At 41.7% G+C, this 16,623-nt stretch overlaps 1 protein-coding gene across 3 annotated transcripts in view; it reads left to right on the top strand.

Moving 5' to 3' along the window:
* The window catches only part of BCO2 (beta-carotene oxygenase 2), a 64,924-nt gene that overhangs the window by 36,499 nt on the left and 11,802 nt on the right, over nucleotides 1–16,623 (top strand). Inside the window, exons 1-4 of one of the 3 annotated variants that reach the window (XM_081889877.1) lie at nucleotides 2,611–2,630; nucleotides 11,995–12,199; nucleotides 14,066–14,277; nucleotides 16,393–16,508. In XM_081889877.1, coding sequence (XP_081746003.1) covers nucleotide 2,630; nucleotides 11,995–12,199; nucleotides 14,066–14,277; nucleotides 16,393–16,508 — 534 coding nt within the window. In that variant the 5' untranslated portion in view covers nucleotides 2,611–2,629. Of the gene's footprint in view, nucleotides 1–2,610; nucleotides 2,631–2,985; nucleotides 3,177–11,994; nucleotides 12,200–14,065; nucleotides 14,278–16,392; nucleotides 16,509–16,623 lie in introns of those variants that run through there. The other 2 variants (XM_081889876.1, XM_081889875.1) reach the window with 2 other exon arrangements.

Raw genomic sequence — 16,623 nt, 5'->3', positions numbered from 1 at the left:
CCATAATCTGCTTTCCTGTTGGATTAGAGACTCAGGGTGAGGTTTAAACTAAAAATTAATTGGGTTTAAAGCTGCCATGTCTGATCAACAGAGCTTAGCTGGGAATTACTTCTCCCTCTAATCTTTTCCATCCTTTTGTTCAACATGCAACATTCCTAATATTTTAGACTATTAACAGAGTCAACTTGACTCAAAGACCTCAGAACCCAGTGTCTTGAAATGACCTCTGATGATGTCTATAGATTCTACTGGCTAGGAGTAGCTGTGACTACTCTGACCATTACTAAAAATTATATGGATCATATCCATAATTGATAAAATACAGAATACTAGAGAACACAAGGCTCTTTCATACTTTTGCCAGTTATTTAATGTTTTGTTCTCCTGACACATGTGACCTATAAAATTGCAAATATGCTTATTAAGATAGACTGTTTACCAATATTCCTTCATGTTGGCTTATGACAAGACTAGGGATTATTTCACCCTTAAGCTGGATGTGGCTGTGGTAGGTTTCCAAATGGCTCTCAGCCTCCCCTCACCAGCTTTATTCCTCTTCAGACCTGCTCTTCACAATGAGCTGCTGATGGAGGAAGAAATTGCTCTTTTCTAATCAGATTTTCCTGCTGGATGTACTCTGATGTGAGTACTTCAGTATCACTCCTCTCTTTACACAGCCTTCACATAAATGCAGAGGTGTGTGGCACTGAAAACTTTAGCACATGCAGCAGGATCACAGAGGGAGGCATGCAGGTATAGGTGATAATAATATTCTTCACAATCTAGACCGGTTCCAGTTTTCTTTGAGTCTGCTTTCTGTTGGTTGGAAAGGGACAGCAACCAAGTGTTATGAGTATTTTAAAAATAGGAGGCAGATGCATTAGAAAGAAAAATTCCCCAAGAGGCTCCTGAAGGACAGCCCTGAAATCTGGGATGACTCTCCTCTCTCACAGGGTCATGTGACAAAAAGGGTCCTTGCTGGGGGTGGAGCCATCTCGCGATCCCCAGTTTGGCCCTGAAGCTCTCAACGTGCCAGCATGTGTTTTCTTATTTTTAATTTCTTTCTGGATTCTCTCTCTCTCTCTCCTCCCAATTCAGCCTTTCTGGCAAGGACAATACAAAATTAATTAATCAATTAAAAAACAAAATAAACAAGACAAAGTGATACTAATCATTCCACGCTGGGCAAGAAGACCATGGTTCCTAGAGCGCCTACTCATCATTGAACTTCCCATCATAGCGACTCCCAGCTAGGAGGGATCTGCTCAAACAGGAACCAATCCTTCACCCAGACCTAGGAATGTTCTGATTAACTGGCTAGAGACTGAGCGCATCTGGCTCTCGGACCTGGCAACATCTGGGAAGCTTCTAGAGTATTGGAGAGTATTATTGGGCTGGTGCAGTAAGAAAGGGAGGCATCCTATGGCCAAAGACATATTCAGCATATCTGAGTTCCTGCAAGAGGGCTTAGATAAAGGTCTAAGCACTAACATCTTTAAGAGACAGGCAGCTGCCCTAGGCAACATCTTGGGTTGCAAAAGGGGATTTTCCTTTGTCTTCACACCCATTGCTGAAGGGTGTAAATTAGAAGAATTCCCCCAAGTGGTGTGTTGATTCCCCAGCTGGAACCCAGGTTTTGGACAGCCCTAATGAGCGCTCCCCTCGAACCTATGGCAACAATAGACTTCCATCTGAAGGCAGTTTTTTCTGGTGGCTGTCACATTAGCTCAACAGGTGCCAGAGATAGGCAGAGATAGTCTTCTGACTCATATCTTTGTACCTTCCATCAAGACAAGGTGGATCTTTCATTCATCCCCAAGGTGAATTCCCTTTTCTGCAGGTCTCAGGAAATAGCATTACCCTCCTTCTGCCATAACCCCAAGCCTGGCACTCTTTGGGCATGCATAGAGGTTCTACTTAGATAGAACAAAGGCCTTCACAAAGTCTGTAGCAGTTCTTCCAAAGCAGGTTCTCCAGCAGGTTTAACAGCACACCTTTAAAGGGGACTTTCCCCTGGTGGATGCTTGTTGGGCAACCATCTGGGCCTCCTTGCACACATTCGCCATACTCTACAAGCTAGACAAATGGGCTTCAGCCGACACAGCCTTCGGCAGGAAGGTACTACAAAAGGTGGTACAGCCATGATGCTTCTCTAAGCCCAGCCAATAGGAATAGCTCTGGTACATCCCAGATGGAAGAAGGGCTGTCCTTCAGGAGCCTCTGGGAAACAGAAGAAAATTATTACAGTGAATTTCTATTCCCCGAGACTCCAGGGACAGCAGCTACCACAATGAGAGAGTCATGCATGGCTGTATGGGGATGGGACTTCAGTGGATGAAGTAAAGTCACAAGATAGTACCTAATAAGTTTTGTTCCTGAGGTTTTTTTTGCCTAGCAGTACACCTGGAAGATAAACTGATACAACACAGCAATTGGAGCAGGAAATAAACTTCACCACCTGCAACGTGCTGACTAAAAGGGAGCGGTTATTTCCTGCTCAACCATCCTAACTGGAGAATGTGGGATTATTTCTTCCCAGCAAGGGCCTGTTTTGTTATGTGACCCTAGCTACCAGTGAGAGGGAAGAGTCATCCCAAATGTAAGGGAGTCTCTGGGAACAGAAATTCACAGTAAGAATTTCCTTTCATTCACTTACTTACTAAACTGGGTCAAATCACTTTGCCCTCTTGTTTTGAAACAATTAACTGGTAGCGCATTTCATTAGATTCTCTGAGCATGTTTGTAAACGGTCCTAAACGTGTTAGACAGCAAAGCTCGTGTATGTGAAAAGCCAGTCTTAACTGGGAAAGTGCATACTATTCCATCAATTTCTTTTCAAAGCTGGTGAGATGGAACGCTGCAGAATGACGGTGCAATAATCTGGTATCGCTGTTTCTGTCTGTTCTGTTCAGCTTCATCCCTAAATGCCCTTGTTCAGTCAGAAAAGGCTGAGACAGAGCCAGGCTTTTATTCTGAAATGATGTGTTCAGCCAGCCTAGTTGTACACTCCCATCATTAACAGATGCACTGTACCATCTTTCGCATAGACGGTTTATGCAGGTTCCTCAGTATATGCTCAGAATCACGAAAGATGCTTTCCTACATGTTCTCTTTCATCAGCCTCCTGTCTAGGAATGTGGCTGATTTTCTTTGGTCTTTGCTCCAGTACATCCCAGGTAAGATTTCCATTTCCTCCCAGTTTTCTGCTAGAGGCTGTTTTTCAGCATCTGAGATTGGACGGACTGTATTCAGAGGCCTGTTTGCAATTGTGCCTGTAACCCACAAGATTAGAGTCTCGTTATTATTCAGAAGCGCATGTACTGTACTAATTATTTCAGATTGTGCAGTTTGGGGGCTGGGAGGTCATCGGCGGCCAACAACAATCTCTGCAATTAGGTTGCAGTCTGAAATTTGAATGGCTTTTTATTTTATTTTTAAGAAGGAAGTCGCTTGTTTAAAACATGTAACACCAAAGCTTTCACCTAGTCTCCACAATGCAGAACTCAGAGAATATCAAAACAGTCAGCTGGGGAGTGATGAACTAAAATAATGTGTGATGTGTTTCTCATTGGAATCGGGATTGGAACTCTCAAAGCCTAGTTAAGTTGCATTGCTATCCTTAAGCTGTGGTGTTGCCTGCTGTCAAATTTTCATAAGGATGGAGCAGGAAAGCAATAATGGAATTATCCACGTATAGCAAATTAAGTTCATCTGCTGTGCAAGCTTTGGTATTGTGAGGTAGAACCTGCTAGTTTCATTGTTGCAAGCTTTGTAAGGATAAATGCCTTGAGCGATAGTGTAATATGTTTTTTAGTTCTCTTCTGTATTGTATTGCTTCACAGTACCTATGCTATTTTGACAGCAATGTAATATGTTTTATGAGCAAGAGTTGTGCAATATTACATAGATGGGAGAAAAACAACATTTAATCACAGCAGTAATCTAAAAAGCAATTCTTATCAAAGTTATTCTTCTTTATTTTTTACCCTTTTGCTGGAAATGCAAACCTATTTGCTTCAAATTTTTGGATCACCAAAGCAAAATAGAAACAAATTGTGGGAAAGCGGTAACTTTCATAGCTGACAAATCTCAGATACCGGTACATTAAAAACAGAGAATAGAGTTTAACTAGTAAAACCACAGACTGAAGATTGTAAATGAAACAAATCACTGAGTGGCATTATTAAACGATGTGAAATATTACAAAAGTTATAGTAAATAAAACAAGATAAAACAAGTTACAAAAGATAAAATATTTGAAACTAAAGCAACTTACATAAGACAAAACTTAAAGCAGCTTTATACAATTTGCACGTACTCATTAATGGTATGAAGTCATAAATAACATACTGTAATCTTCTTCCCCCTTACTCCAGTCAGTCTAGTTCTGAAACAGTTCTAAGTTCCCTAGCATACTAAAATAAATGCATAAAAGTCAATGTTTTCAACCCAAGGCAGTGGGCTAGGCCTTTTAGTCTTCAGCAGGGCCAAATACACAAAACAAGCTGAGTAGCAGGCAGTAAGCAAGAAGAATAAATAAATCTTATACAACTCTTCCCATCTCCACCCCCCAAAATAAAGAACTAACAAAACACGCACTCACAATGCTACCTTTTATATCAGTCAGCAATGGAACCAGGAGACTGGACTTCTTTTTGCCAATTTTGCATTAATTTCATTACTCTTATTGGTGGACCCACATAAGATGTAGCTATGAATTACCATTATTTGTCAGGAAGAGAGGAAGAAAGTAACTAACTGGAACTCTTGGGTTACTCCAAGCAGGGGAACTCCAGCAGTGGCCTGCCAAAATGTATAATGCTTTCATTTATGTTGTGGCTTCATGGCTGTTTTGCTGCTACATTTATCATTATGCCAGAGTCTTAAACGGCAGCACGCACAGCATCAAAACTTGCACAAAGGACTTTGCAACCTGGAAAAAAAGACAAGACACGTACTTTTGTAAACCAAGAAAATATTTTATAAAAGCTATTTTTTTTAAAAAAAAATACAAACTGCCTATGCAAAAATGACACAGACATGAAACAGCATCTTCCATCTTGATCCATCATGGCTGTTTTCCTGTGTGTATCGAACGTGTTATAATTGCTGGGTATTTTCAGACGTTGCCTGAACTTTTCTCCTCTGAAATGCCTTTCGCACGAACAGTAGTCATAAAAACATTCTCAATTTTTATATCATTCGCACCTAGTGAATAATCTAAAATTAATATCTAGTTTTCTTAATATGAGGACTACCACACTTATTTTGCTACTGCTTTCCCTTATAAAGGTGTGTTCCAGAATTCTGATGAATGTCGGAGACAAAACTAAATAATTATTGGCTTTTACATTTTCAAAGACGGTTGTTTGTTTCTTTGCCATACCATGCATTTGGTGCAGCCTGAGATCGTTTGCATTGGACACAAAACCAATGAGTTTGCAAAGTGCTTCCTTAATCTCAAAGTTGCAGGCAATTGCCTGTCTAAGGCGAACCAGAAAATGGAGCCAACTCCGTGCACTGGCATGAGAGTGAGAGAGAATTCGTTAGTTGCCAGATTCATGTACTTTGTTTTTAGTGGCACTGAACTGTAATTTACCTTAGAAATACTTGGCATTTCTAGCGTTATCGTCTTCTGATTTGCCTCTTAACACACAGTTCTCAAGGAATGGAGCAGGTAACGTATGAAAAGTTTGGGTGTTGTTTTTTTTTGAAAATACACAACTAGAGACCCAAGGTTGGGAAATCCTGATTTAGAGAATTGCAGGCTTACAGTGAGAGCTTGTACATGTCTATTCAGAAGCAAATCCCATTGGCGTCAATTAGGCTTACTCCCAGGCAAATGAGTAGAGGACTGCTGCCTTCCTTTCTTCCTTAGCCAATGGATAGGAACAGAATGTTCCTTGCAGTTGGCTTTTGCTGGCAGAGAAGGTGCAGGTGAAGCCAAGCCATGTCAGTAATTGATGGTGATAGAGTAGATGATCAGAAGCAATGTTTCAAAAGGGAGAAAAGTCAACAGCTTGACTTAAACAGGGAGGATTTTGTCGGTCACTGACCTGGCAACCTGCCCAGTACATCACTGTGAAATGGCAACCGGTCAAGGGTGTGGTTATTCTTGGGTGAGGGAGAAGCCAGGGCGATAGTTGTGGTGTGGCTCTTTTCGTTGTGGCTCAACGCAGCACCTCAGGAGACACTGTACTGCCTGCCTGGCTCCAGATTCCAACCATAAAAAGCATCCCCATTTGAAACAGAAGCAAATAACTCAATTTGTCTCAGCTGTGGTGAGACAGTCAGTTTCTGAAACCAGAGTTACTGTCTGAGTCTGGCTGTTGGACTCTGCCTGTACTGAGCATGCGGTGAACCCCAGGGAATTATTTGCTTCTTGAAGCACTTTGAGTAAGGACCATGTAACCCTTGCTGATGGTTCATGTGTTTCAATCCAAGGGTGAGGGCCTTGTCTGGGGGCACATTTGGAAAATGTTTTGCTAGTGGGAAATCTCCAGTAATGTTTGCTGAGTGTAGCATGCTTGACAAAAGATATTTACAATGTAATCTTTACTGGCAGAACTTGCCGGAGAATGGGGCATGCACACTTTAGAAGTATAGCAAAAATGCTACAGCTGTGCACTGATGTAAAGTTAAAAGCCTGCAGGTAAATACTTGGGAGTGTGAAACCTGCAAACTTTCTAAGTGAGCAAAAAGAGTAACAGAGTGTCATAAAGACCATTTGCAAACTGACCTAATTTATTAGTTTTCAATGACAATCTAATAGTAGCCTCAATATAACAATACCAATTTGTAATACAATTACTAATACCAATCGTTCAAATACCAAATTATATAATTTAGATAAGGTGCCCCCCTCCCCGTGTGCTACAACTGAAGGTTTGATTATTTTCTTTATTTCTGATCTCTAAAACCTTATTGATTTCAATTACATTCCGGACATAATAATAATCCCTTATACAACAACTGCAATATTAATAACTTCTATTCATGTTGACACATTAAATGATTTATAAAACTACAATTGAGGCACTTAAACTATGAAAATAAATTAAAAACAAACAAAAAAACTATATCCTTGTTCTTCCTATGTGTGCCAATTATTCTGTCCGTGGTGTTTCTTCCTGTCCTTGTAAAATGTTATGTCTATCTTTTCCCGGTTGTTGCTATTATCCATCATGCCTTGGACGGAGCTGAAATCCCATTGTTTTTCCAGAAATTTCTACCTCACTCTGTCCCATGCTTCATTGTTTTGCAACTTTAACAACAGCTGCAAAACTCACTCTGTCCCAATAAATAAACTGTTGTTATAATTTTTCCTCTCAGCCTGGGAAGAAGAGCAGTCAGTTCCTTGGCAGTTCACAGACTCCTTTCATCCTTCCTTCCAAATGAAGATATATGAGCAATTATACTTCCAATTAAATTAAATTCCAAGTCCTCTTAGTGTTATTCAGTTCACTTTTCTTATTTACTTCAAGAGTCAGCTTTAAGTTTCCATCGTAAACCTTTTGCAAAATAAAGCCTCCCTCCCTTTTTCCTTTTTTACACACACAGTTCCGTTTGATGTTATATTCCATATCTATAATCCAATTTCTTCCCTCCTCGCTTGTACAAATATAATTTGAAATAACATTCAAAGGAGGGTTGCCAAATCATAAATGTAGAGAAAAAAACGTTATATAAAGAAACCATAGGCTCCCCCCCCCACACCATCTTTTGCAGTGAATAAAGTCTTCTCTCAAGTTCAAACCTTAACAACCTTGCAGCTGGTTCTGTTCTGCAGTTTGTGATCTCATCTCTTCTAGCACGCACATGTACTTTAGTCTGAATGAAACTCTAATTCACAGGAGAACCTTTGCTTCTTAATGGAGGCATTGGGTTTTCGGCAGAAGTGCTTTTGTACTCAGTGCCTCCCTGCCTCCTGCATTCCGTGCCGGAGTGAGAGCCAGGATAACTATCCTCAGTCATCCTTGTTTATCCTCCACCGACGATCTCCTGCTGTCATGAGAGCTGCCTCCACTAAGGCAGACTGGAACCGGAAGCCATGCACCTCAAACTTATGAGGAAGCCCTGCAGCTGCCTTCACAACAGCAGGATCTTGGGTTTGCTGCAATGGAACAACAAATGCAATCCCTGACTGATCACAAGGTTTTCTCACTTTTTGATGTGCCAGGAGAAATCTGTGGGGTTCCGTTGGGTCTATAAAAGTAAAACCATAGCATCTGGAAAAGTGAAGTTTAAAGAAAAGTTTGTTGTGAAAGGATTCATGCAGAGAAGGGGTTTAAATTATAATGAGACTTTCGTTCTGACAGCCAGGAGTGAAAGTATGAGAATTCTTTTAACCCTTACGGCAATACGTGATCTTGAAGTTAGTCACTTTGACATTGCAATAGCATATTTAAACGCAGGGTTAAAAGAGGTGGTTTATATGCAGCAAGCTCCAGGATTTGAGCAGAATCCTAAAGGTGTATACAGACTTTACATGGTGATCTATGGACTTTGCCAATCAGCCAGAAATTGGAAAATGTGCTTGCATGAAGCGCTAATTGTTCTAGGATTCCAAAAGAGTTGGGCTGATTCCTGTCTATATTGTAAAGTGACAGGAGATGATTGTATGTTTTTTCTAGTGTTTGTTAATGATCTAACGTGTGTTGGGAAAACAAACAACTAAATTCAGGAGTTTGCCCAGCAAGAGTTCCAGCTCAAAGATTTAGGAGCTATAAAGAGTTACCTGGGAGTTGAAGTACAGAGATGGGAGTTTTTCTACTAAGCCAGAAAAAGAAATTTACACAACTGTTAGAACGTTTTGGTATGCAGAATTGTAAAGGCGTTCAAACTCCTATGGCAACAGACTTTTAAAAAGCAGAGTAATGTGGTGTTTGAAAACCAGGAGCTATACCACTCTGCCATTGGCAGTTTGTTGTACATTTCACAGTGGTCCATACCAGATGTTAACAATGCTGTGGGTGTTCTTAGCAGGTTAGTTTCAAAGCTAACCACAGCAGCTTGGCAAGCAGTTAAAAGAGTGTTTTAAAAGCAACAAAGGACTACTGTTTAAAACTGTCATCCTCTTTGGAAATGATGTACAGACAAGAAGGTCCACTGCTGGGATAGTAGTACAATTTTTTTAATATGATTTTTATTAATTTTCCAATAAAGACAAATTTATAACATCATTAAACATCAAAAACTCATCACATATCTTTTTTTCTTTTAGACTTCCATCAACATGTCTGATAATTTTCCGTAATTATCACAAATCTTCACATTTCTTAATTTATATTGCACTATATATATATCTTATATTACCATGTTGTTTAAACAATATTTCTACCAAATCTTCTTACAGAGCTTCTTGAAAACTTACAAACGTTATATCATTATCACAAATATTTTTAATATATTCCGTAAATTTACTCCAGTCCTCAGTGAATCTTTGGTCTCATCGGTTGCGAATCCTCCCTGTCAATCTGTCCAGTTCCGCGTAGTAGTACAATTTGGACGGTCTCTAGTGGGTTGGAGATCCAGGAAACGGGCTGGTATCTGTGTCCACACCTGAAGCGGAATAGGCTGCTCTGTCTGAATTGAACAATCAGCTTCCCTATTTTGTGCAGATTCTTACCAACATGAATGTAGAATCCAAGCTACCTGTGACAGTTTATGAGGACCATCAGGCCTGCATATCCATGGCAGAGCCTGAACAATTCAAGTCTAGGACAAAACACATGGACATAAAATATAGACACGTCAGGGACAATGTGGAACATGGATTGATGAAACTTGTATATTGTGAGTCGAGCCAGAACATTGCTGATATAATGGCATAATAACATGCTATGATACATTTTTTTCCCTTAAGAGAATTAAGAAGGGGTGTTGAGGTTCCTTTAATTGCTGTTAAGGAAAAGCTGGTGCATGGGCTTCCCTTATCTTGCACCTTCAGGTCATGTGATTAGTGTTTGACGGTCACTGACCTGGCAACCAGCCAAGGGTGTGGTCATTCTTGGGTATATTAAGAGTACAAAGAGCAAAGGGTACATTGCTTCTTTGCTTCGCTGCAAGGAAGCTCTGCCAGATTGACACTGAACTCTGCGCTGTATGTATGCTGTGAATTGGACTTGCTTTGCATTTGAAGCCTGCACCTTCTACTAGGGATCTAGCAGAAGCCTGTATATAGTGAAACTGCAAAACAAAAACAACTTTCATATGTTGCGAGTTTGAATAAGTCTTCAATCCAATCATAGAAGGGAGCCGCATTTTTATTTTTCCAATTGATCAGTATCATTCTTTTTGCTGTGTGGTAAGGGCACGGAGAGTCCACTCGCATTGTCCTTTCGTAAGGTTCCATGAGTATATAATGCAAGAGGATATTTTGCTCTGTAAATGTAAGTTTGTTCCATATAGTTCTGTTGATAGCTTCAGTTACCTTCTGCCAAAACTCTTTCAATATAGGATAATGAAAAAACATATGTTTTAGAGAAGCGTTATCCCTATTGTATCTCCAACTGTTAGATACCTTAGATAGCCCTTTTTAAAAAACAAACGTAATGGGGTCCAGTATACTCTAAATTTTTGTTGATGTTGTAATAGCCTCAATTTAAGGTCCAGAGACACCCTTGTTGTAACAGTTAAAACAGTTTCCCACTGTTTGGTCGAAACTGAGATCTCTCATTCTTTATTCCAATGTTCCCTCAGTAGCTTGGTTTGCTAATAACAAAGATGTATATCTTTGGGAAACTGCCTTAATGCTTTGGACCTGTCAGTAAAGGACTGAACCGGTTTAGGAGTTGGAGTCTGAATGAATTTCTTCCAGCACAAAACTTCACTGCCTTGAACCTACACGCTTGGGGAGCTGCACATGTTTGGCACATGTCATGCGCCAACAGTGTGTGAGAGTGTGCCCAGAAGGGAATGTTGTTCCCTTTCTTGAAAGGGATATATTGGCAGCTCCATGTTCCTACCTCACTACATAATTATTACACATAGCATCAGATTTTCTTCTTTGAATGTATTTTACCAGAGCTTAACCGCCAAAGGGATAATTGCTTTAACCCTGCAGGTGGATTTCTCCTTTCAAGCTTCTTGATCCTTAAAGATATAAGAAGGGTTTTTAGAATGCTGATCCCTGCTAAAGGCTCAATTAGACCGCATGTGAAAATATGATTATTCTTAAGTATTACACTTAAGACAAGCATGTCAATCGGTACATGGTTGTTGATAGCTGCTATAAAGCATATCCCTTATTTAATTTGCCTAGGCTGGTGTGTAGCTGTGTGTTCTGTGAGTTTTATTTCCCCCCCGGAAAGTCCTCCCTCTGCTTTTTTAGGAAGGTTTTTATTGGGCAAATTTGTTGGTTTTGCTTAATATAAGAAAATCTCTAAGTGGTTTACACAAACTGCTGTCGTAAACACAAGCAAAAAATAAATAAATGCCTGTTATCGACATGCAATAAAAATCAAATAGAATATTAATCAAAACCTTAGAACAGAAATATGGGGGAGCTGTGGTCAGAAAATTGAGAGCCTGGGAAACCCTGACATCCCAGTAATGTCTCTGAGGGTATGAGTTTATTTTCCCCATGGAAGTTCATTGCTGGAGGGCGGATAGTGCTAGATTTGGGCACATCCTTTGGTGAAAAATAAGCCTGCCCCCATGTCTTTGACACTGGTGGTGGTCTCCATTGAGACTGTGTGCCACTCCTGCCAGGACTCATTATTTAGTTTTTGTGGGAAAATGCATTGCTTTATTCCAATGCTCCATCAGTACCTTGGTTTGCTAATAACAAAGATGTATATCTTTGGGAAACTGCCTTAATGATTTGGACCTGTCAGTAAAGTACCTGTACATCACATGCTCTTGTGACTCCATAGGCTGCAGCCTACACGATTTCACTTATGCGCATGGGAGCCTAGAATGTAACCTCCAGGTAAGTTGATGGGCGCCCGTATTCCTTTTTGGTCTGCTAATTTCTTGCTTTTGTCTCCTCAGTGGTACCAAGTCTCCTATTGACCCAGAAACAGCAGCAGGTCTCCTTCAGCAACCGGAAGGGCTTGGAATGCATCTCGCCATTTTTCTGCAGCGTAGAAGAGACATCTCAAGCTATTCCTACGAAGATCGAGGGGCACGTCCCCACCTGGCTGAAGGGCAAGCTGCTGAGGGTTGGCCCAGGGAAGTTTGAGTTTGGAAAAGACAAGTAAGACCTGCTTGGTTTGCTGTGACTGTGCCCTGCAAGGGATTCTAAACCTCAGAGATTAAAAAAAACTGCATCTCTTTATGGATCAGGCCGTAGAAGCCACCCAGAAAAGTTACAAGCCACACAGGGATATGCTCTTTCATACGTAGGTTGTTCTGTCAATTGTGTCTCCAGAAAGAAAATACAGTGGTACCTCGGGTTACATACGCTTCAGGTTACATACGCTTCAGGTTACAGACACTGCTAACCCAGAAATATTACCTCGGGTTAAGAACTTTGCTTCAGGATGAGAACAGAAATTGTGCTCCGACGGCGTGGCAGTAGCGGGAGGCCTCATTAGCTAAAGTGGTGCTTCAGGTTAAGAACAGTTTCAGGTTAAGTATGTACCTCCGGAACGAATTAAGTACTTAACCCGAGGTACCACTGTACAAGAACCATGTTGTTCACAGCTGGCAAGGTTTGTTCTTAGGGATTCGAGAATTCTGTCCACCCCCATCTGCTTAGCAGTGGCAGGATTAATAGGCAAATCAGTATCCTGGAGATAGATTCTTTATTAATAAACATTTCTTGTTTCCCTCATCTAAAGGGAAGTTTTTAAGAAAAACGTTTCAGTCCTTTGAGATTTGCATTCATCGGTTTTGAATTCCCTCCCCACTCTGTGTGAAGTTTACATAAATTCAATCAAACAAGTGTTCTCCCAAGTTTGGGAGGTGTGTTTTCCCCTCCCTTTATTACCTGGCTGAGAAGGAAAAGAGGAAATAACACACCTGTGTGCCCTCATCAATCCCCTTTCCCCCTGCCCCCAGAAATCAGCTTGTACCTGATCTTGTTGCTGTTACTTTGGTATATTACCGTATTTTTCACTCTATAACACGCACCAGACCATAACACGCATGTAGTTTTTAGAGGAGGAAAAAAATATTCTAAACGAAACAGTGGATGTATGATTTTTGTGGTTCATGCTGTGGCCACAGACATGTGATCTGACGGTGAGTTTGGGGTAGCCCAATGCAAAAATCCTGAGGATCCATGTGGATCCATGCTAAAGTCGCCCTAAAGTCGCAGGGGCGCTGGAAGTCGCAGGGGCGCTGGGGGAGTGAACAGGAAGCAGCAGGAGGAGAACGATAGCTCAAGCACACACACACACAGCCCCTACAGTGGCTAATCCAAAATCGGAGAGCAAAAAACTGCAGGCAGGGACAGAGAGCACGGGGTTGTTTTAAAGCAGCCAACCCCGCTCTGCTTCTCTCCCTCCTCCCCGGCTCTGCTAGCTGACAGGAGCCGCTTACACCCGCTTTGCTGTTTCAAAGCGAGCCACGGACTGCTTACAACTGCAGCAGATTCCCCTGCCATCCGTAGGCATTCGCTCCATAACACGCACAGACATTTCCCCTTACTTTCTAGGAGGAAAAAACTGCGTGTTGTGGAGCGAAAATTACGGTATGTGCATTTTACATGGGCAGAATTGCATGTGCACATTTTATCATCAGTGAGGATCTAAGTAGGTAGTAGGAGTAGGAGTAATAATAATAATAAAAAATTATTACTTATACCCCACCCATCTGGCCAGGCCTCCCTAGCCAAGCTGGGTGGCTTCCAACAGAATATTAAAAACACAATAAAACATCAAACACTAAAAACTTCCTTAAACAGGGCTGCCTTCAGATGTCTTCTAAAAGTCAGATAGTTGTTTATTTCCTTGACATCTGGTGGGAGGGCATTCCACAGGGTGGGCGCCAATACCAAGAAGGCCCTCTGCCTTGGATGCCTTAAGTAGGCAGGAGCTGAAAAGGGTAAATGGGTGAAATCAGCACCCTGTACTCCTATTTCCCCCCCACTGATTAGATTTCTCTTCTCCAATGGAAGGTATAATCACTGGTTTGATGGCATGTCTCTGATGCACCAGTTTGACATTGAGGATGGAGTTGTGAAGTACAGCAGCAAGTTCCTAAGGAGCGATTCCTACACGGCTAACAGCCGGAACAACCGCATCATGGTATCTGAGTTTGGAACCTTAGCTATGCCTGACCCTTGCAAGTCCATTTTTGAGCGCTTCATGTCAAGGTTTGAAGTGCCAAGTAAGTGTCAAAAAAGTTTATTAAGCCTTGCAATGCAACACAGACTAACCTTACAGAATAAGGAAGCAAAGAATATATTTTAGCACTTTTTCCTAACGCTTTGATACATCTTTTACCTTCTTTGATCCCACCACACAAAAAGCTTTCTGTTGCTCCACCCTCCCACCTGGAGATTAAGATAAGCACCTTCTTGCTTCATCTCATTTGCATGGTTTCTGTTTCCTTTCCAAGCTCCCACAGTTCTTGTTCCAACTTTCACAGGCTTGCTCAGCCTTTCTCGAACATCGCTAAAATCCTTTCTTTAGCACTAAGAATGCCAAGAGGAGACACCTCTTACAATAAGGTTACCAGATGTTTTTCAATGAATCGGGGGACACTTTTCAACTTTAATGGATTTTGTATGGGGACATCTGGTAACCTTATCTTAGAATCTTTGGTGCCTTTTTTTACCCCCTGCCCCCGTAGGGCCTCTATAGCTGCCTGACAATTCAAGTAAAAGGGATGTCTCAGGTTCCTCTGAATCAGTTCTACTGAGACTACGCAGTGTATTTCATTCAGCTGCAATGAGCTCAGCTTTCACAGTGTTGACAGTAATCCAAGAGAATGAGCCAAGAGGAAGGGACCATTTCATTGGCTCATATCAAAAACAGTCAAAGTGATTCTCTTTTTCATGCCACTTGCCACAGTAAGGCAGGTTGCCACTACTTGTGTGTGTCTCCCCACCCTGTCCCCCACTTTCATTTGTGACTCCTGTTTGCCACTCTTCTTTGGTTGGAGGTGTACCATCTTTCCATTTCTGAGCTAAGAGAGTGTGCAGCTGTGCTCACATAATTAAACAGTTTCGTTTGGTCCTTCAGGATCTCTGGTCCTATAATACCTAAAAGAAAAGCTTCTCCTTTCTTAGGAAACATATTTTCAACACCCCCCCAGTTCATTATATATAATTTCCCAGAAGTCTTTTGTCATCTTACATACCACCACATATGATTAAAAAGTACCCTCGTTTTCTTTTCATTTCCAGCACATTTGTACATCAACCTTTTTGAGTCCACGGCTCCCTTAACCAACTACGTTCTTTCTGCGGCACCCCTGTGGGGCTCAGGAGCCCAGTTATGTCACCCCTTGCCTGCAGAGCTGACAGTCTCAAACATCCCTTGTGGAGTGTTCCCTCAGCCTTCTTGCCTCTCTCCTCTCCTTGGGAGTCCTCTCTACAACTACTCCCAGAGGCACCATTCACCTGCAGAGCTTATAGCCAGGGCTGAGGCAATAAACAGCTGTGCAAGCCTTTGGGAGGCAGAGACGCAAGAGGGCATCACAGGAGGGAGGGAAGGAAAGAGGGGCAGAGGCCACTGTTGCCCATGGGCACCCCTGACCATCATTCAAGGCACCCCAGGGTGCCACGGCACACTGGTTGAAAACCACTGGCTTAAAAGCCACCGCCACCATCATCAAACCTTTTATTGGCATCACATCCAAACATCCAAAGCAAATCAATACAGAATTACCACTTCCCCAGTGGCACAAAACATTTGCTAAAAAAAAAAGGAGGCAGAGCAGTATATCGTCACATGTCTAGGTCTCCAGGGAGATAAGACGTCTGCAGTGTATTTTGACGACAAAAAAACCACATAGAGATATTTAGCCACTAACTTGGTGAGCTCTTGATCATTCCCCAGTAATAGAAAATGTATGACATCAAACTCTGATTTTTTGGGGGGGATGCAGAGTTGATCTAGAAATTGCTGACGGAGATCAGCATATAGTTTACAATTAAGAACCATATGTGTAAGGGTTTCCACCAGGTGGTCTTCACATGGGCAAGTTCTTTCTCCTTCCACCCTGCCTGAGAACCTTCCCCAAAGGAGGTTTGATGGATTTGAATTAAACCTGTCCAGCGAAAAAGCCCTTCTTTCTTGAGGGTTAAGCAGAAATTCAAAGTAATTGTGGTTAGTTTCATGTGCCCAAGAAAGTTGAAAATAAAGAGAAGAACATGTTTTCTCTGCTGCTACTGTTAGTTTCTGGCACTCAATATCGGTTTAAAAGCGTCCATGCAACTCCAATGATCCCAAGTGTTTTGTAGCACACCCACAAACCAACCTGGGGTTTTTGTTCCAGAAATGACGGACAACTGCAATGTGAATTACGTGGTCTACAAAGGCGACTATTACGTCAGCACAGAAACCAACTTAATGCGTAAGGTCGATCCGGAAACCCTTGAAACAAAGGAGAAGGTAAAGGAACCTGAATCAGGTCAGACTGTTTGTCTATCAAGCCCAGTATGGTTCAGTCTGACTGAGAGCGGCTCTCTGGGGTCTCCCAGGAATCCAGGACGGCTACCTGATGCTC

Source organism: Podarcis melisellensis, assembly GCF_964234715.1.
Source record: "Podarcis melisellensis genome assembly, chromosome: 15".
Classification (NCBI taxonomy): Eukaryota; Metazoa; Chordata; class Lepidosauria; order Squamata; family Lacertidae; genus Podarcis; species Podarcis melisellensis.
This window is presented reverse-complemented; position numbering and strand designations above follow the sequence as displayed.